The sequence below is a fragment of the Leiobunum rupestre genome, chromosome 2, assembly GCF_980474605.1.
Source record: "Leiobunum rupestre chromosome 2, qqLeiRupe1.1.hap1, whole genome shotgun sequence".
NCBI classification, from domain to species: domain Eukaryota; kingdom Metazoa; phylum Arthropoda; class Arachnida; order Opiliones; family Sclerosomatidae; genus Leiobunum; species Leiobunum rupestre.
The window spans coordinates 77,382,154-77,406,554 of record NC_143385.1 but is presented as its reverse complement, the minus strand read 5'-3'; the positions used below and the strand labels follow the sequence as shown (position 1 = coordinate 77,406,554).

The following is a 24,401-nucleotide window of genomic DNA, read 5'->3' as shown; positions in this document are numbered from 1 at the left end:
AGGAAAGCATTGAAATATAGGAAAAATTATAAAATATAGGAAGAATGGTCACCCTGTAGTATAGCAGTATGTAAGTTCAATTGTTAATGGTGTACTTTATTTTTCTACTTGTTATTTTTATTTCGAAGACCATTATTCCTACATTTTAAGAAACTTAAAACATGTGACAACTCCAAAGAGACCCCCTTGTACGCTTTCCCGTATTACACCAAGAAGACCGCGTTAAGTATCGCCGCTATGTAGGAATCAGAGCGAAATATTTTAATTTTATCACTCGACGAGAAGCTCTGGCGATTATTCACTTTTACCACGAAGCAAATGCCTTGTAATAAATAAATAGTTCATTTATTACAAGCTAGGCTGATAAACATAATAAAGGTGTTGACTTTTATATTGTTTAAAGGGCAACGCAAGGGGCCATGTAGGGGGCGCTTGGTTTGGAACTATGTTTTCTTCTACAATTCCTAAATTGTATTCCAAGGAGGATTTTATACAGCGCGAAAACGTATTCTCCATGGTGTAGCCACGTGGTGCAATTTCGCTATCATTCGCGAATTTTTCGATTTTCTTAGCTCACCACCAACGAACCCTGGATTTTAGGCTTAGTTGAATTTATTTCTTGTGGAGAAACGAACTGAGTTAGTTTCCGAGAGTTTGACGTTGATATTTTCGATTTAGCAATGTTTTGGAATAAAATTATTTACCAGTTGAATATTTTTAATTATGGAGGTTGAAACATTAGGCGAGAGGCTCATTTTTACAAAATAAATTCGGCAAATATGGTTCTGCTTTTTTACAGAGGGATAGGCAATGGCAGATAGCGCATGCGCAGTCGTCCTTTTTATCTATAAGATAATTTACCCCGTGCATGGTCATTTGCGTTGCCCTTTAATCGAAAAGATGTTCACTTTAATTTAAAGTCGTAAATATGTTAGGCGGATATTATATTGTTCTGAAAGTGTGTGATTAAGAGCCTATTTAGGTTCCTTAAAAGCTTGAACGGAATGATTGGATTCTGCCAGGGGCGTATTAACCATTAGGCAGAGTAGGTACGTGCCTGGGGCAGTATTTTTATAGGGGCGCCAAAACTCTGATAAAGCCCCACGGTCGAAGTATTGAAATGCGTTGTCTCATGCTATTCCCTAGTGGGAGAGGTGGGGGTGGAAGTTTAGTCTGAAAAGTTTCAGCGGGTTTATCTGCTTCGGTATCTGGACCTCATTCGGGCCTCGGGCTAAAAATGGATCACGCTTATTGTCAAAAGAAACAACCCAAATCTAAAAAGCCGAATGGTTAGTATTACAATTTTAATTACCATCGATGTAGTCAAAATTGTTGGTTTTAATTATAATTTCAGGGGTAGACTTTAAAAAACGCTTCCAAATTAATAATTTTGCCCAATGAAGAGATTGAATCTCCTGATTTACCTTTTTAAAAATTAGTTTTAAATGCTTAATTTCAAATGTTTTTCTATATTTGTATTGTTTTTAAACAGCTTTGCTTAGAAAAAATTAAGGATAATCCAATAACATTATGACAAATGAAGCATTCCATTACTTGTCCATATTTACAATTGAAGGCAACGTATTAATAAACTTCGCTACAATTTCAATTTAACCCAACTTATGATTAAAGATGACTTGTGTAAGTTCTTAAAACTCTGGAATTGGCAAGATTTTCCCATATTTAATTTACACTTTGGTAAAATAAAATAAAACTTAACTTAATATTATATCTGGTTAGTGTAACTTAAAACTATGACCATTTACACTTGGACTACAATGCCAACGTTATTACTCCGATTTCAGAGTGTCCGCTAGAAAACACCACCAAATGGAGAAAATCCGCGATAGTAATCCACAAACATGCAGCAACCCCCCCTTTTTTAACCCCCTTCTTTAGGAGGCGAACGGTTCGCGCTCTCTTCCGCTATTTTCTCCTGACGCCGTAAGTAACGGGTGAAAATTGGTCACGACTCGCGGGGCGACCGAGTAAAATGTCGGGAGAGGAGCGCGAAGTGAACGCGTTTTTTCAGCCCGAATTCTCTCGTGGACGAGAGTTGCCTCTAAATAACGATAGTGGCGTTGGGGTAGCGGCGACACTAGCCTAACAACAACGCCTACCTTCATTGCTGTCCAGGTGTAAATGGTCTTAGCTTAAAACAAATACCTTTGAAATCTAATCAGTAAAATAAAGAAAATTTACGCTTCAAATCAAACGTGGTCGAACCCTCGGGCCTCGTCCTCCAGTCCCGATTTTTTTTGTTTAGACTGCCAGCAGCCAGCACCGACCGCGAATAAGAGATTTAAAACTGAACCGAAAAGAATTTTTCAGACTTCTTACCCCCCCGCTATTACATTGCCCCCCGCAACTAGGGAATCGCATGGTTAGACTGGAGCCCGTAGGAATCTCGCCGCATTTCCAATCTAGGGTACGTAGTCTAGATTATCTTTGCCCCTACTTAAAACAACGCTGAAAGGGTAAAAAAAGAACAACACCGTTTGGGGAAATCTAAAATATATTTATTTATTTCTCAATTTATTAAAAACCGAGACGCCCATACTTAGCTGACCAACCCAATGCCAAAGGGCGGCAACATTTTATGTGCCTAGAGGCGCCGAAAGACGACGCTTTGAGATCTTCCTGTAACGCCATCTGGAGATAACAAACCTAGAATAGTGTTGTCATTGAATGACCCAGTTACATATACAACGCATCATGTCTGAACATTTACCGCCGGTATTTCTTCGAGTAATTGAAATATTTAGATAATTTTAATAGAATAAGGTAAGCCACTATACAACGTATTTCACCCAGTACTACATTTTTTCAAAACAACATTTTGAAGGAACGTATTCTCATATCCTTCTGCTTTTAACATATGTTAAGAAAGAAACGGATTTACTTGAGGTGAGGATCCACGACGGTAGTGTCATCTTGCAGAGACCCCATTCGACAAGTGCAGCAGGTGTGGTACGACGGAACAGTCAGAGTTTTCGCCAAGCACTCTAAATATTCGGAGCTTTTTATATCAATGTTCTCGCAACCAATTAATGGTTCTGCAATTGGTTTCGATCCGACATTTTGCAAAGGTGGAGAGTTAACCAATGATAAAGTGAAATTCAAACCTGCCAGGAGTTGATAAAATTTTAAACTTTCATTAAACATAAATCTTAACAATAATGAATTAATTTAGTTCAATAATAATATACTAATGAAAAGTTATATAACCAAGGCTTATTAGAATTTCTGGAAAGTTTTATTAACCATACCCTTTCTACCTCGAGAGTTACTGACTTACCAACCAGACAAACACGAAGGTAATTTATGATTTAATTAAACTATTTTCTACGAGAGAGCGCCTGCCAACCGTAGTGACCTTATCGTCGGAACGGTTGCTTTGATTACATTCCTTTGTGTAGTTCTTTGGTAAGTTTTGATAATTGACACGTACGAAAATTTGTAGCATTATTACGAATATCAGGCTTTCCATTCTTTCTTGTCACTCCAATAGTTTTCATGTACTTGAATGTAAAAACCTATTGAGCCCAAGGATTTACTATGATAAACACCTGCGCTACTTTGTAAATGAATTTTTCTCCAAATCTATTTTTACATATCCCTCAATCAAATTCAAATTACTTTCTTTACAAAACCAAACGATTGGAATACACCTTGAGCAATATCAATTGCTGCACTATGTTCTCGATAATTCAATAGTCATTCCTTATGAAATGTAAAGTTTTCTGTTTCTCCGCTTTCGAACGTCTAAGATAAATCTTAAAATGATGTCGTTGGGGCCAAAGCTGAAAAAAAAAACATCGAATTTAAATATGTCTCTTGGTACGCTTGCATCAATATGATGCTGTGGTCGATATTGTTTTTTAAATCCACCAATGTTATTACTTTTCATTCCAGCTTAACAGTCCGGCAATTGTGCAATAATCAAAAACGTTGAATAGCTTTTCAAAGTTTGTACCCCTGTTGGGCATCATAATCGTAGTTCCTACCGCCTTTTGCAAAATTCTTTGTTTAAGATGATTCACGAGTGGTTAGTAATTTGGTTTCGCAGCCAGAGGAATCGGCGTCGATATTAGTTTTTGGCCGTTGCGTGAAAATTCGGAACAACTCTTTCTGTGTTGCGTTTGCAAGTTATCTTCACACTAGTTAAAGGATTTTTTCCCATAGCTCTCCGGTTTACCCTTTCCATAGAAACTTGATAAGGATAACGAAATTATTAAGCGAAGGGAGCTCTTGGCTCGCTTGGCACGAAGGGCCACCCGCCTTCTATCTGAATTAAAGATATTAAAGGTTGCTAGATGTTGGTGGTGCCTTGCTATTTATTATCCAAAGCAAATTTTCCCAAAGTCTAAACAACTCGTTGCGTAAATTTTGGAAAAAAATACCTATTTTACTTCACAGAAGGGCCGCGTATGAAATAGGTGTTTTCACATTTAAGTCACTGCCCAGGTAGCACGAGCACGTGTATATTAGGTTTATATTTAGTATTCATCGTTTATATTCCACGTTGACTAAAATATGTACGTCGTTTCAACGTGTTACGTTAGTATAAAAGACACTTATTCAGTCATGTGTTTCACTACACGTGTTTCCTACGTATAGATATGGTGATTATATCACTAGAGTGGCAGACTGTACGTAGATACAGTGGCGGCTTAAGAAGTCAGTGTTTTGTGACACCCCCCAGGACCGTGCAGAAGTTTTCACGGGTCCATCCTGTTCAAGTTTAATCGTTCTGATTTGCACCCCCCCCTCGAGCTTCTCCGATGGCACCCTTGGCTACCCCCCTCGCCCCCCTTACGCCGCCACTGCGTAGATATATGCTTTACGTTGAGCTTACGTAGATATATGCCTAATTTACACGTGCTCCTGCCATACCGGATATATTTGCCAAATAAATCAGTAGATTGGTAATTGAGGTTTCAAAAAGTGGACAAATAACCAGGGGCGTAGACAAGTGAATGGTTTCTTTTAAAAACCCTCCCTTGGGCGTATCTTTGACTACGCAAAATTTTAATCACCTTCCTTACACCCTCTTAACTTTCACCAGGTATATGGACTTGGCAGTGCTACGTCACAGTTTTTTTTTCAATAGTTTTTATGGTGGGGAGAAAAATATGACCACAATGGCGGCCATGGCCAAAGCTACGAAGTGCCAAGTCTTTATTTTTAAGTGTTAAATTATTACTTACCGATTATACAATGCGCTTATTAAGTTTAAATTACATTAAATCATACGGTATTAAGCTAGTATTTGGCGTGTATTAAGGAGTTATTTTTCGTGTATATAGCGGTTAAATTTCATGCATTAAGAGATTATTTCGAGTACATTAATTTGCTATTTTGCGTGCATTAATTGGTTATTTTTCACGTAGTTAGGGATATTTACCATGCATTAATAAGTAACTGTCGTGCATTAATTCTTTATTTTGACTGAACTTATTGGTTATTTTCCTTGTATTAAGCGATATTTTCCGTGTAATAATAGGTTATTTGGCGTAAATTCTGTTAGTTTTCGTGTATTAAGCGGATATTTGGCATTCAATAAGACGTTATTTTTCGAGTAATAAGCACTTATTTTGCGTGCATGAAAAAAATTATTTCGAAAACATTAATCTATTATTAAGCTTTTTTCGTGTATATAAAGTGGTTCTTTATTTATCGCGTACTGTTTTCCGAAGAGTTATTTGACTTTCAAACGCTGAAAAGGTCTCCATTTCAAGATTTCAAAAGCGATTTATAAATATATTTTTGAAAACTTCTTTTCTGAGATTTATTCATTAATTTCATATAATTAACTATAAGTATATCTTAAATTTTAATATACAATTTCGTGGTGTATGTCCTTCACATAATTTGTTAGATAATTGGGCAGAATTATAGAGAATGGAGATCTATTGAAGAATTACTGCATTGAAGAGGTAGTAGTTGTTTCTTAATCATATATTTTTGATTTTCATTAAACTAATTTTTACCCTCTTATGCATTCTAGTCCTGAAGATAATGAAAGTTAAGATATGCACTGTTTAAAGATTATCTATCAGTATAACATATAATCAATAAATGTATTGTATCCCAAAAACTTTATTATATCTAGTATTAGAAACTTATCGTGAAATGTGTACATTTTCATCACATAATTAAACAAATTAAACCATTAATTAATGCACGCAAAATAACAAATAAATGCATGCAAAATAACAAATAAATGCATGCAAAATAACAAATAAATGCACTAAAAATAATTAATAAATGCACGCAAAATAGCCAAATAATGCACCCAAAATAGCCAACTAAATTGCACAAAAACCAACTAATTAATGCACGCAAAATAACTAATGTATGCACGCAAAATAACCAATGACCGCACACAAAATAACCAATGACTGCAACCAAAATAGGCAACTAATGCACAGAAACGAACTTATTATTGCACACAAAATAACCAATGAATTCACACAAAATAACCAATTAATGTACATAAAATATACAATAAATAACCGATTGACCAACCAAAAAAACGATTGACACACAAAAAAATTGCAGTTAATGTACGCGAAATAATACCTGAATTCACGAAAACTAACCGTTAAATACACCAAAAAAATAACTCCTTAATACACGCAAAATCGCTGATTAATACTGTATAATTTAAAGAAAAAACACGGTTATTGTTTTCAAACTTAATGCTCTTTGAACTTAATAGGCACTTTTTTATCTAAAAGTACGCGTAATTTAACACTTAAAAGCTACGTGGTGAAACACGTGCTAACTGGTGACATGATCATCGTTTACCAAACGTGTTTCGTATACGTTTTAGAAACCTCGATAAAACACGTAATATGTATGTGATTGTGCTACCTGGGTGACCTCAGTTACTACGCGAAACCCCATTGTTCTCCCTTTAACCAGCCTAGTAAGTGAGCTAGGTAACACGCGCCCCCCCCCTGATCCTCTAAAAGGAGAGTGAAAAGATGAAAAGCCAATCATTTAACTGGACGTCTGCAGAGACATTCTTGGTTAAGGAAGGGATTGGAACTAAAATCGGATTTTCAATTAAATTTTAAATAAATCCTGCGCTTGTTGCTTTAGCAATGAAAATGAATTACCTTCTACCATCGAATGTAAATCTTGTGGATTTTCGAAGTAATTGAACTGTATTATTGGAGCCCTCTTCGGGTCTGTGGATTGGATGGAAACGGATCCTCTGGTTTCCGGATGCAAATGCTCCACCTTCGCCGTGTAGACGTTTGCCAGCGCATAAGGTGCGAAGTTGTCTAAATACTGTAAAACACAGTTACGAGCAGTGGCTTCTTTTATACTTAAACTGCCTATAAAAGTCCATAGTAAAAAGGTGGCACAAAAGCTAAACCTTCAACAAATTTCAAGTAATGATAAGCCTTTCGAAATACTCGTACAAATAGGTCTTCGAGAATAAAATAAAAAACGCAAAATTCGAACCAAATAGATCTTCGAGTCAAAAACAAATTAAAAAGTAATTGAAATAGCCAGAATTTCCAAGCGGTTAACCGATGGGGCTTATCAGAATCTGGAGTGCGACTTACTAAACCGAAAAAAGAAGCTAACACTAAACATTAAAACGTGTAAAGCCACGAAATGCCAAAAAGGGGGATAGTGGTCCAGAGTAAAAGTTCATAAGAGCCCCCTATGGACTGTAAGGCAAACTTATTGGGGCCTCGTAAGGTCCGACAGGGCCGCCAAGAGCTACCCCGGGCCCCGGTAAATTATAATTCCAAGCCCTAAGAGATAAACCCGAGAAAAAATATACATCAATTGTTAAAACCCGCCCCCCCGGGGGCTGCATGAAAGAAACATTAAATTACACACATGTTGAAATTGAAATGCCATTCCTTAAATTTCATTTTCATCTTAAGTGCAGTTCTCTTAAGAATTTTCACGCATTTGTTTACTTTTTTGCTACTTCCTGCCAAATGCTAATAACTAATACGCCATATATCTAGTTTCCGATGGCAACCAAAAGAGGCCGTTGATATAGCTTTCGATCGAGAATAAAAAGATCTATTGAGATAAGAGTTTGGTTGTACAGTGTGGAGTATGGTTTCGCGATGAAAAAAGTACTTCGAATTTTCTTACTTTTAACTTTAAGTCTTCATATGCCGTTAGAACCTCAAAAAAGGAAATTTGCAGATCGTTGTAATCTCCAGGTCGTGTCTCGAATTTGCTCTTGATGTTTCCAAGAACCGTCACGGCGGAGTACGTCACTAGTCCGGTTAATGGACCTTAAATGCGAAAGTGCTTTATAATTTTTTGTGAAAGGCGATTGACGCCTAACGCGAAATATTCAATTAATATGATTTCCCATTATTCCCTCGACGAAGCTATTATCCCGTAATAATTTCCACAACAACAGCATTGTCCTTAATTGGTTTATTAGAATGCAGGTTATGCATTAAAGTTTTCGAGTGAAATTGAACGCAGAATGATGGTTGTTTTTAATGAAAAGGAATATAAGCACTAGTATTTCTGGCACCATGCAGAGCCCAAGATTATACGCTTTCTCCCATCGCTTTTTGACATTTTCCGCGCTGCTTAGTGGCTTGTTGCGGAGCTAATCCTTCAAATTGTTGGGGTTTTCTTTTAAAACGCGTTCTAGGTTATTTTCCCTTTAAAAGATAAATAACCGTAACAACATTAAACAGACCATAGAGCGAGGGGCTAACCACTCTTAGAAAGTCTGTACACCGGATTACGCTTAGATTAGCACTGCCAAAGGCATGGACTTCAAAGATTACGCGTAATCCCATTAGTACAGTCAAAGGTACGGCTCTGTACACCGATTACGCGGAGCGATCAGCCCCTCGCCATAGAAGCCAGCGAAGAGACTATGTGCCTAAAACTAGCGAAAGAGACCATTCGGCTACACGGCCTACGAATTGCATGATATTATTTAAAATTATCGGAAATTGTGATGGCCGTAACCTTTCTAATTAGTTTCGACTGTGTATGCCGAATGCTTACATGTTTCGTTAAGAATGAAGGCTGACGCGTCTCCTGCTTTGTAAGCAGACGTGATATTCACGCTGTAAAATAAACCGACGACACCAACATGATCTTGTAGGTTCTTTCCAACCGGAAGAGCAGATTTGATTGGAATCTACAGAAAAACACAAAGCACTTTATTGAACCAATTTCATTGCTTCAACTGACCAACCGCGCATTATAGTTCTAAGATTTCAGTAAGTATGTGGGAAATATTTTACTGAAATCTTTTGAAAAAGCTACGTCATCTGATAAAGAAAGTCACCCCCTAGCGAGGCGTTTTCGAGGTTAAAAGGACACAGCATCGTTGGAAAGTTGCGGGTGGAGCTACATAGCTAGGAGTTTTGAGAAGGGGGAACGTATGTCTACGTCATGTGACGAAAAGGAGATTCTCCGTGAAAGGAACGAATTTTTGAAACGATATTGTGAACCATTAAGTGAGGCGAGTAAGAATTCGAGCGGATGCAAATCGGCTACGAAGTCCAATATAGAGTCTGTGTCTTAATAAAAATATTGAAAGTTAATTATATTACAGACTTATGGAATACTATAAATATATATGAGTAGCTATAGATTCTATGTTCGATGTTAAAACTAGGTAATTGACAAGTAACACCAAGATTTAATCACTGTCAAATTTATATTATTCATAACATTGTTATAGAAACGAATGGTGTGTTGTAACAAAACTTAATCTACTCAAACCTCACTAAGTGCAATTTAACAAATACTCCCTATACTATATGGTTCCGTTTATGGTTAGTAGAAAATAAATTGTGGGGCCCTTTACATACATGGGTGATAGTTACCGAGTGCACACTCAGAAATTTCTACATTTCAAAATATACAAAAACATTAATTTTCTGATTTCTTGAATAGGTTTAAAAAATAAAATATTTATCTTTTTGAGCTGATTATTCAGTTCGCGATAAACCAAACAAATATAAACCCCAAAAAAGACCTTATTGCAAGTAATATTTTTAATTAATTAATTGGAGTGAAATTACGCCATGATTTTTTTATTTCAATTTCAAATTTTTTAATTTAATTTTGAGAAAAGGACTTAACAGCCCTTGTAAATAGGCAAATTTGAAAACAAAATGCATTGGTTTAAAGCTTTCTTTATATGATTCATTTTTTATGCAACTGACAAAAGAAAATAATGAACCGTAAATGGATATGCTTAAGACTTCCCACCGAGCATTTTACGGCATCTTGATGACATTTAGAATATTCTTTCAAACACCGCGCTGCTTTAGCACAAATACGATGCAAAGTCTGATTTTGTTTACAACGTTAAGACTTTCATTAGAAACCCATCTTCGTAGACCATAATAATAATTGCACCAATCAATTTAAAGGATTTGTTCCAGAGACTAAAAAGTGTGGTAAATTTACGAGAAAGGGGGCCTGTCTCGTTAAAATACAATACATTTTCAAAAACGCGCTTCAGAGACATTTTAACGAGACAAAAAGTCTACGATAGGTCCTGCGCTCACCTAAACGCATTTGGACGCAAAAATAACCATTTTTTGGAGAAAATGGCGGCGTTTGCAAGAAAGAAATAACAGACAACGCTAAGGCTTAACCGAGTGATTGAAGTGACCCGCTTCCCGCTTGAATTTTCCTGCGTTTCTTTTGGCTCCGATGGGGGCGGAGCGTATTAAACTAGGCCAAAAATACGAAAGCGCGAATTTACGAATTCTTGAAAAATTGTCTATGGAACGCGTTTAAAGTACGAGAATTTCGATCTCGTAAACTTTTAACTAACGAAACTTTTGAAAATGTCTCTGGAACGGGCCCTTAATTTTGAAAATATGATATCAGAGATTAGCAGAAGCGTTTCTTTAACAATCACATTTTTACGGTTTTTATATCTCAGCCTCCAAATATGTACCTTGAGTTTCTTTAAAAGTTGACGGGGTCCAACGCCAGATAACTGAAGTAGCTGAGGGCTATTGATGGCTCCGGCTGAGAGTATGACCTCAGTCGAAGCTCGGATGTATCTTTTTTTGGTTCCTTGCGAAACGAAAACTCCTCTGGCAATGTTCTGGTCATCGATATCAACCTGCTGTCGGTCAAAAATTAAAAGCTAAACTCCTTTGAGTTCAGGATACTTATTTCGAAAATGTCCCGGATAAATTATAGTCTTGATTCAACCACTATTGATTTGAACATATGCTGTTTAGAGTTTATTTTAAGCATCAAGTGGATTTGGGCTGATTTTGAATTAATTTGTTTTGGAAACTACTAAAAAAAGAAACCTTAGGTTCCGTACAATCATTTTGCTACTAAATTATTTAGATATTTCATAGTTGAACGTAATATATGTAGTAACAGAATTGTATATAATTTATTTCACAAAAGAAGTACCCACCTCCCTCTACTGGTTATGTTTTTGGCTTGAAATAAATTTCAAAATTTAAAGATAGCCACATCGAAGGTCGAGATCTAAATTTTAAAGTCGAGATCTACTTGCTTTTATATATTTTTTTTCTAAGATTTAAATGTGTTTTCTATATAGAACTTATGCAGTTCGAGATAACGACTTTGAAGGTGTAGGAAAGAATCTGTCAAGGTTGAGATCGACCATCTGGGCACCCCGGATTTTTGTTAATTTGTGAGAGAGTATAAATTAGTAAATAGCTCAAAGTTTTTGTTTGTGATTAATCGAAAATAAATTACTTTTGTAACTGAAGTATTTTTCATGATGGTAAGATTTGGTCGTTTGGAAGCAGGCCTCAAGAAAACTTTTTCGCTACTGCAACGGTAACCGTTCCTTTCCATTACTTGGTTGCGGGAAAATCCTGGAAATTATTTGAAAACACATTTTTACGTTGAAACCTTACGGTTTATTTAGCATTAATTATTCGAAGACATAGTGGAAAATTTCAAATGATAATTCCTGATCATTCCCATAATAATTCTAAAACATTTAAGAGCGAAAGCGTTCAACCCCAAAATGGTCTCATCATTTTGAGCTCATGATGTTATGTCAATTTTAAAACTTCACTTATTGAAAGACAAATCAAGGAAAATCTAGATAACGGAATCATTCGAAATTTAGACTATATTCAAGTTCAAAGCGTTGGCAAAGAGCTACAGATCTCGATAATGGTTTCACATATTTAGTTTTTACTCAAACCCGATCACTAATTTTAGTGCTGCTTTAGTTGCGACAACGAAAGTGGTTGGGTGGTCCTTACATTGAGGTTAATATAAATAATATACATAAAGGTTTGAGATCCTACCGAGAACATTGTTCCAATTTATGTATAAATGTATTCGGGAGCAATTTGGTATAAATTAAGCAAATTTAAAACAAGTGTCGGCTTGACCTGAAGTAGCTCTTTTTTCAACAGATGCTGCTAGCATCGAAATCAAAACAAGATGCTTACGCTACATTTTGACCTTAAATGCGGGACTTAAAAGTACCCCTAGCGTTGATTGGCTCGTTTGTAAATATGACGATAACTTATGTTATAGTAATTGGTAAGAGTATATTTTATACCACGTTGTATAGGCTTTGCCTCTGTGGTTGCCTGCAAACTTTGTGTTGCGAAATAAATATTATTATTATTATTATTATTATTATTATTATTATTATTATTATATGGGATATATAAATTTAGGTTAAAGTCTACTAAGTAGAGTTTAAGTTGTCTAATTATAATACTTTACAATAATTCTCTGACGACGTTATTGTTTCGTAAGTTTTGAATTTTAGCTCCCTATTCCATAATAGATGGCACCACGTTCTCCAGTAAAGTCGTTTTTTCTAAGAATCAGATAGACTCATTGCCATCTCTAATAACAAGGGCCTTATCATAATACAGGTGGCAGTGATAGAGCCGACTGTTGCTTTAAGGTGTACCTCAATGATTTTGAAATTATTCTATATATGCACCCTTATATTGATAACTGACCATTAGTAGCTTCTAATTGGTATCTTTATATGGTTAGCCTCAGTTTTTTTAACCTCAGTTTATCACCACTAGTATCAGTACCAAAGATTATTTTGAATTTCACTAGAATGCCCAAAATTTGACTTGAGGTACTCCATATTGGGTTTCCAAGTGAGTTTATGTGTGTATTATTTTGCAAGTCAATTTATTTAGAAAATATTCTTAGTTCAAAATTTGAATCCAAAGTTCAAATTATGAGCGTACACTAAAGCATATCCAAACACTAACCAGGATCAATTGGTTCCGTTAATTAAGAAACATTTTTGCCACGACTAGCGACTTACAGAGGGGGAAAATGAACTTAACGTGCTTTATTTTGCGTCTGCTCGCTCTATTCATTTCCAAAACCTTCATTAACGAACAACGAATAATACTGAGTCAAACAGTCGAATTTTGAATCACTTTGTTTCCCAAAAATAAGGGACTCAATTATTTAAACTTGCACAGGCTACCCGGTACAATATCATCTTACCTTTTTCCTTTATTTCAGATTTGTTGAATTTGAATTAGAACGACTGCAATTACTTTTAAATTTACGAGTTAGAGATTTAATTATCCCTCTACTAATTGGTCTTTGGTGATAAAAGGAGGTTGAATAAGAAATGCATGGACGTCGTTACTAGTGTCTTACTTATTATTGTTAACTTATATTTGTGATAAAACAAAAGGAACGTACCGAATTGGTGCTTTCCGTTAATATCTCTTGTAGGTACTCCTCGGAATTTGGCAGCTTCCAAGAAGGGAGTGGCCAGTTTGGAATCGTAAGTACTATATTCCACCGTCATCTCGCCCTTAGTTCCGTGTACATCTGCGGAAATATTGATATAAGGAAAATCAATTAGAACGCCTAGATTTTAGTAAGGTTACTTTCACTTGAAAGACTTAAATGGGAACAAACACAAAAATATCATATCTCTCTCGGAGAAAGTGTCGTGTTATTTCGCATGGAATCTTTTCGGTTAGCATACCGGGAGCTGCTAGGCCTTTTACAGCATCTCTTTCTTTTCTGAAATAAGTACCTGTATTGCATCTTTGGTAAATATACACTTCTACATACGAAGGGGACAATTACGAGGGGCTGATCACTATCCGTCATCGATGTACACGCATGTAGCTTTGATTGTATTAAAGTGATTACGTAATTAACTACAGACTTTGCACTACCAAAGGGTGTAATCGGTGTACGTAATTTAAGAAAGTGGTTAGCCCCTCGGACAATTGTCCCTTAAAGAAGATATTAAAAGAAATTTCATCTTGTCACATGTCATAGGGCTCCCTTAACAGATTCACTTCGTAATCTCACGAGAGCCTAGAGGTCGGGGATGGTTAACTTTTATTCAATAGATAAAGCTCTCAAAATTATTCGTAAAACGTTTTGATCAAATAATTTATATTTCTGTATTATCCGATTAATTTTTTGATAAATTTGTAAAATTAATCGGGAAAACGACTTTTTTTCGATAAAAAGCTCAAATTTTACGAATAATACATGTTTTTTAATTATTTTCCGAAATATTAACCGGTAAATTTCTTTGTTTACATTCTTTTCCCGAAAAAAATCAATTTAATCATGGATAATGATTAACCGTCCCCGACCTCCAATGTCACACCAGACCTTAAAACGAAGTTTAAGTTTGTTTGATTGCAGTTTGCTAAGGAAATTTAATGAAATAGTGTGGCTGTGTTTGAGGTAGGCTGCCACCGGGATCTGCTAGCCGGAATCATCATCAATTCTATCAGAGAACTAATTAACAATTTTTTTGATAGCGATACATTATCAATTGTAAATGTTGATGCGTCAACGTTACTAATCTCTGTAGTAATATATTTATCTTAAGGAATCTACGGGAAAATATTTATTTTAAAGGCCAACTACATAAATCTTCGGTTTACTCTTTCTTTCACTGGAAGTAGGCTGACTGCATGGCACACGTGTATTGCAGTAAGTTAAGTTAGAAGACCTATTGAGTACGAGTTAGTAGTAAGTTTTTTAATTTCTTCAAATTTGTTTAGGATTTAGCTATAGTATCCCTTTTAATTATGGACTAATCTACTTTTTCGCGTATTTTATCATCCTGTATTGCAGTAAGCCTACTTCCAGTGAAAGACAGAGTAAACCGAAGATTTATGTAGTCAGCCTTTAAGGAATTTACGGGAATATAATCGCGATAAGGGATATACCGGGAACATATTCATATTAACGAATTGAAGGAAATATGTTCGTCTTAAGGAATCTGCGGGAACATATTCGTATTAACGAATCAAAGGGAAATTAAAACATTCGTGTTAGTGAATCTAGGCGAGTATATTCGACAAAAATCATTTAAATGGCTGTAGTTTCGAATGGAATTTCAAATATCAGTCTGGATTAGGTAGAGCGTATACTGCTTTTATATTCGGGACACCTCGAATAACTAAGTGTCAAGTTAGCCGGTCATGGACAGCTTTTAACATTAAATGAGTTGAATACCAAGAGTATTACCAGAATCAATGTCGGGAGACTTCAAGCGGGTGCCCTCGGTCTTCTTGAAGTACGGGAGGACGTCTTCGTAGGTCCAGTTGACGGCGCCCATTTCTGCCCAGATGTTGTAGTCCTGGTGGCTTCCTCTGTTGTATATCAGGCCATTGATCGCACTAGTGCCACCGAGCGTTCTTCCTCTCGGATAAAGAGGTTGCTACAGATGACAAAACCAAAAATTATCTGATTGATATTAGCAACCGCAACTGTATTACTACTAAATCTAGTCAAATAATAACTACACTAAAGATATTGTAGCGTATGCAGAAATTCGTCCATGGGAGAGAGTAATTAGAATAGCGGTGGGTCTTTTAGGGCGTGGAAATTTTGAGGGCAATATCCCACCCAAATTTTAGCCCGAAGGCGCATTTACACTAGTTGCCCCCTTCAACTTTTGGTCGGTTAAAATCTACAAATAGACTGAATAAAAATTGTAGAGGCTAAATAGAGAGAATATTAACCTAGGGTCCTTAATTTTTAAAGAAACATTGGTTTTGTATCATTATATACTTGAAACTTATTGAATTCGTTCTTATTTGTGTGTTTAAGATCAACTTTAAATCCATCTATTAAATTTCGAAATACAAAAGATTTACTGATCGCCAGTTGCAACCGAAGACCACAGGGTTTGAGCTGCTTTGCCCCTCCAAACTTCTCAAACGTTCCTACGTCACGGTTTCGGAAATTCGAAACTACGCCTAAGAGAAACGGCTTGACACTGGACCCCCCTTGTCTACTGTAAAGGTATAAGCTAAAGATTTTACTTCGTCTTAACAGAAGGGAATATTAAAATTTGAAGGGCGTTTAATGGATACGCATAAGCATCATAGTATTGCGCAAACGCACTTTATCGTTTTATGGCTGGTTTTCCACCGAAAGTTACCAATTTCTGACACTAGATGGCGCTCTACATCGACCTGTGACATCAAGATCAAGGAAATACGCTGCACGTATTTACTATCTCTGATTCCGTACTGGGGGTGCTAAACGGTGTTTTATAAAGAAGTTGTTTCACAAGAACATGGAAGGACAACCTTTCCAAAGTAAGAGGCTGTGAGTCAGTGATGTTTGTGGCCATCGTAAATCGGGTTACCATGTTGACCACGTGACTGATTTTCAATAATGTAGCTCTGTTCGTCGGTAACCTGAATACTTTTCAAATGACTTTCACTAGCGGCTTTCAGTAGCTCCTCGGCCAATGGAGGTTGTTCGGCGGAAGCTTCAATTTTGTTCGAACTACTTAAATTTTTTCTGAGCAGGTTTAACGAACAAGCGCTCCGAAGTTTAGGCTTTCCCCTTTCTATTCCTCTAAATGTAACGCTTGAATATAATTCAGGGCTTTTTCCCGCCGCGTATCCTCTCTGGTACGATAGTCCGGAAAAGTAGACTCGCCTTTTCCCGACCCCTTCTGTGAGTAACAAATTCTCTTATAAATTTTACTCATAAACGGTTGCTGGTTTCGTTCAGAAACAATCAATCCGCTTTGCTTTTGACTCTATCCAGTACAGCCATCATTTGAGGATAGGTGCCGCTTTCTTCATTATCGCCAATTTCTCCTTCTCTTCTTCCGTTTTAATCTTCTATCCCCGTTGATATTTACAGAAGTACTCCGTACAGTTGTCGTGTTATCCAAAAATGTGAAGAGGTCCGTTTTGCAAATTTTAAATTGTGAAATGTCATGTACGATATGCAGCGAACCTAAATGTTTTAAACTATTTGAATTTTTTTACTCAGGATATTTGAAAAGTTTGTGCTCTTTCCGATCGGAAGTTGTACGATTAACCAAATGTTTTTGGGAAAAGTACAACTTCTTATAACATAGTGGTTTGCTAAATTTCTTCGTGTTGGTGGTCTTCTCCTGCTATGTCGTAACTCTGATGTCTAGTTTCGAGAGAAATATGGTCTAAAACCAAATTTAAAAACCCATGGAACAGAGTTATACACTCTGCAACCTTCTCCGGCACTGTATGTTGTAGAAACATTTGTATTTGGTTTCTATTCCTACAGCAGATTACACCTCTTCCAAGAACTTACGAAGTTATGTAGACCTTGATATGGAAGTGCCTAATTAGTTTAAATCTAGTTTGAGTTCCAATATATAATTTTTTTCATAATCCCCCTGATAAGGTTGGATTACCAATTCGTGCTTATTTAATCGCTTTGCCGTGCTATGACTAGAAGCATAGTAACTATTAAAATTGCTACTAATCATGAGTTGAACGTCTAATAGATAGAAAGACATAAATAAATGGAAGGAGTCTACTATATTTTAGATTTAATATCGTCAAAAGGCTGAGTCAATCAGAGTGCTGCGCCTAGAATTCGCGTAATTTTAAAAATTACTTAAACTGCATAATTAATTATAATTTTTAATTGTTTATTTATTTTAAGGTGTTATAAACAAATATTAACATGGAGAAGATAGGTTAAATGAAGACAATAGGACAAATTTACTCTATTTGTGGTCAGTTTTGGGAAACGTTTTGCCATCTTTCTATTGTCGGAGGAGAAAAATTAAAAATGGGTAAAAGAACTGGAAAAGGATTTTGCCCATCCAAACGATTTTCGTAACTATATTCTCAACCACATCAATGAGATTTGGCAATTGTGTTGTACTCGTAAGGACAACCTAAAGAATATCGAGCCCGTAATTGTGGTAAATACAATCTTGGCAGCGGTGACTGACTGGGGGAGACAAAAAGTGAATGCAGTCTCTGACTTCTACGTCTACGCAAATAAGGGTAGGTTGTTCAATTTAATAATCGACTTCAAATTAATACACCAATCGGTAGAAAAATGCATTATCAGTGGTAGAACCAAACTGACTGTTAGCAAGCTGGCAGTGGAAGATATTCAAAGTAAGCACCGTTTCATATCATATAAAAACCAAATGTTGAACTGAAAAACCGTGTTCCTTCTTTTAATTTATAAAGCTAAGAGGGTCAGGTATTAAAATAGTTATGGAATTCATGTGACTTAACAAAACAACAAAATGTGTTAAACTTCGTTCCAGCTAGGAGCAACAAACACAACACCCCCCACAAGGAGAACGCAACCCGTCAAAAGTCATGGATTTTCTTGTGTACGTTTTTCATTGGCTAGACGCTTTAGCACCTGCTGCCGTCGGAAGGGGAAAATTCGGAAATTGTCTCCCCCCCCCACCCGTAAAACGTTCAGCGTAAAGGCTCGTGACGCTCGTCCAATGAAATTCGTACACAACCCTTCATTAGCGTGTTTAAAGGCTAGCTGCGTTCTCCTTGTGTTTGTTGCTCCTAGGTTCCAGCCAGGCGAATCTGATTATGTAAGAACAGAAGTGGTGGAAATTGGTGTGGAAAATTACAACAATTACCGAAATCTGAAACTCCCAGTGTCTTCGGGTGACGGTCGCAATCACCGTAAAATAAAAATATTACATATCTTTGGTTCTTTGAGCAACTATTAATGTACAATGTTATTTTATCAACTGCACCTTCTTAGTCATACAATTTTAAAGAACTTAACCAAATTCGTAGTTTAACGAACTGGTTTTTGCAATAATATTAACACCATAACCGAAAAAAAAAGCTGTCTTACCAATCACAAAGTCGTATTCTCCCAACTCGCTTTGGCAGTAATTGACCATCAAGGAGAAGATACATAAACCTAAAAACGTTCGAGTCGAATCGCAAAGAGTCATCATTTTACGGTTAGACCCGGTTGTAGGCGTATAAAACTGGTTTTCGACGCAAAATATGACAGTTACGTCTGCATGACAAGCAGCTTCAAAATGTGCAGAGGGACTAGAAAATACAGGCGTTTTCGAATTGGTAATACCACAGCTGGAGGAATTAGTGAGCACGCTGTCAGAACTACTTCTTCCTCAAAGCTTTCCCGTTTTTGGTAAATCGAAAAATCATTACATTAACATTATTATTGTCGGTTATCCCCCATTTCGTCCAAAATAGTTCTTCCGATTCTCATTTCGTCCAAAATAGTTCTCCCAATTCTCATTTCGCCCTAAATAGTTCTCCCAATTCTCATTTCGCCCTAAATAGTTCTCCCAATTCTCATTTCGCCCTAAATAGTTCTCCCAATTCTCATTTCACCCTAAACGAGTTAAATATGACTGCAATTAATTTTTTATTTAGTCTATATTTATTGAAATACAAAAAAGAATAGAATAATAATAAGATATGGTAATTAAAACCCAACCCAACACCTCCCAACCTAACATCAACTATACAACTAACCTAACCGCTTCCCTCGAAAATATTTTTTTTTGGGAGGTCTTTTAATGTTATATTTTGTTTGTTTTGGGATAAAAGGGAATATGATGAAAAGGTGAATTGGAGAGATTATTTTTGGTGAAAAGATTAAGATTGGGAGAAATGGGATTGGGACAAATGATAACATACCATTATTGTCACTTTATTAAAAAAAAACACCTAACCCTGCTTAAAACGGTTTTATGTTAACACTATAAAATAAAATCCAAATCAAGTAAAAGTCGTCATAAAATGAATCTAGGAAAACTGATACTTTCATTGTTTTTAGATAAAAAATAATGATCTGGAAGTAAATATATTGATTTAAAAACTAATAATCTGACCTTTATTAGGAGTTAGTAACGGGCGAAAACGAGCGATTTACTAGTTTTTTGGTAGCCACAGAAAACATTTCAGGCTGGTGTATACACGGTCAGATATATAGCCCATAACAAGCATCTTTGTGTCTCTTGGCCAGATAACTACGGCCAAACTTTGAAAAAATAGCAAACTTAAAAAAAATCAAAAAGACCCAAAATACTACCTAGAATTCAAAATTATTATCGATGACTAAAAAGAAAGGGGGATCGCCGAAATTGTTCCCGATCGTGAGTTCGAAAAAAGAATTTCAGGAATGTTTGATATGCCCCACCAGGGGGTAGTCAGGTTGAAATCGCAAACAACCAAACTCTGAATAGTGTACGATGGTTCTTCCTCACGGGTTCAAACTCTAAGTCAATGCTTGTGATAATCGGGAGTTGCTTTAGATAATCCGTATAAATATTCGGTTAGATTTGTTTGGGCAAGATATAAAAAATGGAATTATCAATTTTAAACCAATTGAATTTTTCACCCTACAAGAATTTTACGATTCCCCTAGTCCCTTTTTGTTAGCTTACACTATCAAGCTCAATGTCTAAAATTCTTAAAATATCGATCATTAATGAAAAGGAAAACTGTTAACAATGATCTGTACGTAGATGATCTAACGGGGGAAGATAAAAGAGAGAGAGGGAGAATGAGGTTCCATAAATGGGGAAGAATTAGGAGAGCTCTAGAAAAATCAGTTGGAGGAATTGTTTGAACTGCCAAAATGTGCCGAAAATATTAAAATTTTAGGTCTCATTCGATGCAAGTGATTTAAATGGAATTCTCAAAAAATTTTAAAATAACTAAAAGGCCCCTCCTTAGTTTTATCTCCCGAATCTTGGGCCCAATTGGTCTGTTGGCACCCTTCACTATTCGAGCCAAAATGCTCTTCCAACTACTAAGTGGATGTAATAAAAACTAGGACGACCAGCTCGCTGTAGAAATCAGCCAACTATTTGAAAATTGGGCCCAAGAGTTGCATAACATCAAAATTAGTGATCAATACTTTCACGATACGAATGCGGAAATAACTAGTCAGGAGTTACATTGATTCGTAGATGCTATTAAAAAAGCTTATGCTTCAGGAACTTATGTAATCGTACAGTAACGTAGAAATCGCGAGTAAACTGTAAAATTATCTAAAGATGAGCGGTCATTATATAGCTCAGAGCTCATTTCTTGTTAGGGGCAGCCGCCAGATTGACCAATTAAGTTAAGGGCACATTCCATGAAAATTTGTCGGACATTTACTCTTGGACGGATTCGACCATTGCTTTAGCTTGGATTAGAAATAGCGCTATAATTGGATACACTTTGTTAGTAATAGCGTGAGCCAAATACAAAGAATACGGGACACTGACATCACTGCCCTGATCCTCTTAACCCCACCGATCTGCCTAATAGAGGTATTGAGCCGGTATAGTTAGACCACAATAAAACCTGATACAAGGGACCCTCGTTTCTCGAAGGCATAATTTTTTCTGCCTGTCACCCTTGAAATTATGTTACCGTCAACGTTTCCCCTTACTATTAGGCTACACGCCAAACAGCATTTTGGAGAAGGTCGAGCAGCGTACCTGTTTTTCGATCGGGACATTTTCTGCCTTCCTGTTGGCACCTTGCTGATTTTCAAATGAGAATGCTCACCCGCCTATTCTTTGGACCTGTCCCCTTTGCGCCGGACAATCGACCCATAGACAATGTTTTGTCTATCGCTTATAAGAGATTGGTTTTAAAGCACTGCTACAAATTCTTTTACGGGGTGAGTCACGCGTCGAGAATTGTATCGGGGTTTTTACTGATACTAACCCAAGTTAGTTTTTTCCGAAAGTGGTAAAGCGATATCACCTAGGACTTGAAATAAAATTACTAGTTAGTAAGGAAGGCACCACCTTAAGCCTAAGTCATCGAGCGACTTTTAATGTCTTAAATTCATCATTATGTAGAGGATAACAAAGTTATTATCTATCACACTAGATAGCGACCCCTTCTCTGTAAACGCTATATATATATATATATATATATATTTTGTCTAAACGTGGAATTTGAACTCTGTTGTTTTTCTTTTGTATATTTTTAGTAGACAATAAAACTGTGCGAGGAAAGAGCTTCTCTCTTTCCATAATAATATTTTTATCGTTTCATTTTCGGTTTATTTACATTTACAATTAATTTCCAATAGGTTATGGGCCTAGGATGCTTTTAATTGCGTTATTAAGAAACGAATTCGAGTATAAAATACTTTAACGAGTAAAATTACTTTTCGTTTGAACGTGGGTGTGGTGTGGTCTGGTAAACAATAGATATTGTGAGCGCACAAATCTGAAACTAAACAAAGGAAAATGGCTGATACGACAAAGGTACAGTTTGCGAATTTGAATAGCTCAAACTACCAAGTTTGGAAATTTAAAATGGAAATGTTTCTAATAAAAAATGATATCTGGCATGTAATTTCTGACAATCCACCGGAACCTTTAACAGCTGTTTGGAGAAAACAAGATAATAAAGGGAGGACGACGATAGGATTACTGGTTGAATATAATCAATTGATGCATATTCGAGATAAAACGTCGGCGCTTGACGTTTGGACATCGCTCAAAGACTACCACGAGAAGAGCACTCTTTGTAGCAAGGTATTCCTGTTGAAAAGACTTTTTCGTAGTCAATTGACTGAATCGGGAAATATGGAAGAACATCTCGAAATAATGCTGGATCTCGTCGATCGCTTGGAAGGCTTGGGTGAACATTTAAAAGATAATTTTGTAGTAGCTTTATTGCTATGCAGTCTACCAGAAAGTTATGAAATCCTAATAATAGCATTAGAGACCCGACATGAAGACGAATTAACTTTGGAACTGGTGAAAGGAAAGATAATTGACGAATTTAAACGAAGAGGGAGATTAACTGGCAAAACCGAATACAGTGAAAAACAAACTGCATTGAAAACGGTTAGAAAGGAAATAAAACCCGCTGCCTCTAGACCAAAGAATATAAAGCCCCAGGAATGGAAAGATTGATATTATTGGCCGCGTGTTTTCGCTGCGCTAGAAACTTCCGGCAAAGCAAATCAGAGTAACTGGAAACGGTTAACGCAACCCGGTCTCTCTTTAAAAACGACAGGCGCAAAAGTTCCACTAGACGGAGCTACACCTTCCATTCCTGGGGCTTTATATTCTTTGTCTAGACTGAAAGGAGGATGCGGGGAATGTGGAAAGGTAGGCCATTCTAATAAAAATGGAGATTACAAAGAAATGAGCGAAAACCACATGATTCAGGGAAACATCATCCTAGCCTTGTCAAACGGTCAATTGAAACAAAAGATGAGTTCACATTGTTCAAAGCTACTAGCCAGCCCAGCGGTAACGCTTGGTACATTGATTCCGGCGCTACGTGTCATATGACAAATGACAAAACATTTTGAACAAATTGACTTTCGTTGGTTACGAGGATGGCTCAAAGGCTTACAGATTAGTTGACACGAAGACCGATCTCATCACAATAAGTAGAGATATCAAGTTCGTGGAAGAATATTGTAGTTCAGAACAAACTAAACGTGACAAAGAAGAGTGCTGGTTAACTTTAAAGAATGAGGTGGAAGATCAAAAGGAGCTAGCAAGCGACCACGAAACCGAAAACATCGATACGAGTGAGTCGGAAGATGACGCTGTAAGGAACCAAGACAATAAAAAGCTCTGCAAGGGTGAACAAAGGGAAGCCCCCGGCTCGATTCATTGAAACCATTATTGCATGCAAGATTGATGCAACAACCGATGAACCCTGTAGTATCGATGAAGCTATATCTGGTCCTAAACAGGCAGAATGGAAGGCAGCAATGACTGAGGAACTCAGGTCCCTAGAAGCTACCAAGACATGGACTCTTACGGAACTACCCTCCAACAAGAAGGCCATCGGGTGTAAGTGGTTGTTCAAAACAAAAAGATATGCGAAAGGAAAGATCAGTCGGTACAGGTATCGTCTAGTCGCACAAGGATTTTCTCAAAAATTTGGATCAGATTGTAATGACGTTTTCGCGCCTGCCGGTAAACAAGCAACTTTTCGCGCGCTACTTACCGTTGCTGGACATAGAAAGTTGAAAGTACGTCACTACGACATCAAAACAGCATTTCTTAATAGTAAACTAGAAGAGGAACTTTATATGAAACAACCACCGGGGTTCACTACAAAAGAAACCGAGCATTTAGTGTGTAAATTACACAGAAGCATTTATGGTTTGAAATAATCAGCTCGTGTTTGGAATGAAGAATT

General features: G+C 36.6%; 1 protein-coding gene across 1 annotated transcript; it reads right to left on the bottom strand.

The window, feature by feature from the left end:
• Positions 1 to 2,898: 2,898 nt before the first annotated feature.
• On the bottom strand, positions 2,899 to 19,198 carry LOC149959069 (glucose dehydrogenase [FAD, quinone]-like). Its single transcript, XM_090167336.1, has 11 exons — positions 19,096 to 19,198; positions 16,616 to 16,930; positions 16,033 to 16,088; positions 15,487 to 15,679; positions 13,681 to 13,812; positions 11,725 to 11,846; positions 10,937 to 11,110; positions 9,019 to 9,154; positions 8,134 to 8,279; positions 7,128 to 7,302; positions 2,899 to 3,125 (listed from the first exon to the last, which is right to left on the bottom strand). The coding sequence occupies exons 1-11, from the start codon at positions 19,196 to 19,198 to the stop codon at positions 2,899 to 2,901; spliced, it is 1,779 nt and encodes a 592-aa protein (XP_090023462.1).
• Between the last annotated feature and the right edge of the window lie 5,203 nt (positions 19,199 to 24,401).

What these genes read in the sequence shown, in the direction of transcription:
- LOC149959069 (XM_090167336.1), bottom strand. Translation starts at nt 19,198, where the DNA reads ATGACTCTTTGCGATTCGACTCGAACGTTTTTAGGTTTATGTATCTTC. An exon ending in TCAGTCACGTGGTCAACATG is followed by an intron (nt 16,089 to 16,615) that starts GTAACCCGATTT and finishes GAAATTTAATAG; the next exon opens with ATGGATTTAAAGTTGATCTT. An exon ending in ATGAAGACTTAAAGTTAAAA is followed by an intron (nt 7,303 to 8,133) that starts GTAAGAAAATTC and finishes TGTGTTTTACAG; the next exon opens with TATTTAGACAACTTCGCACC.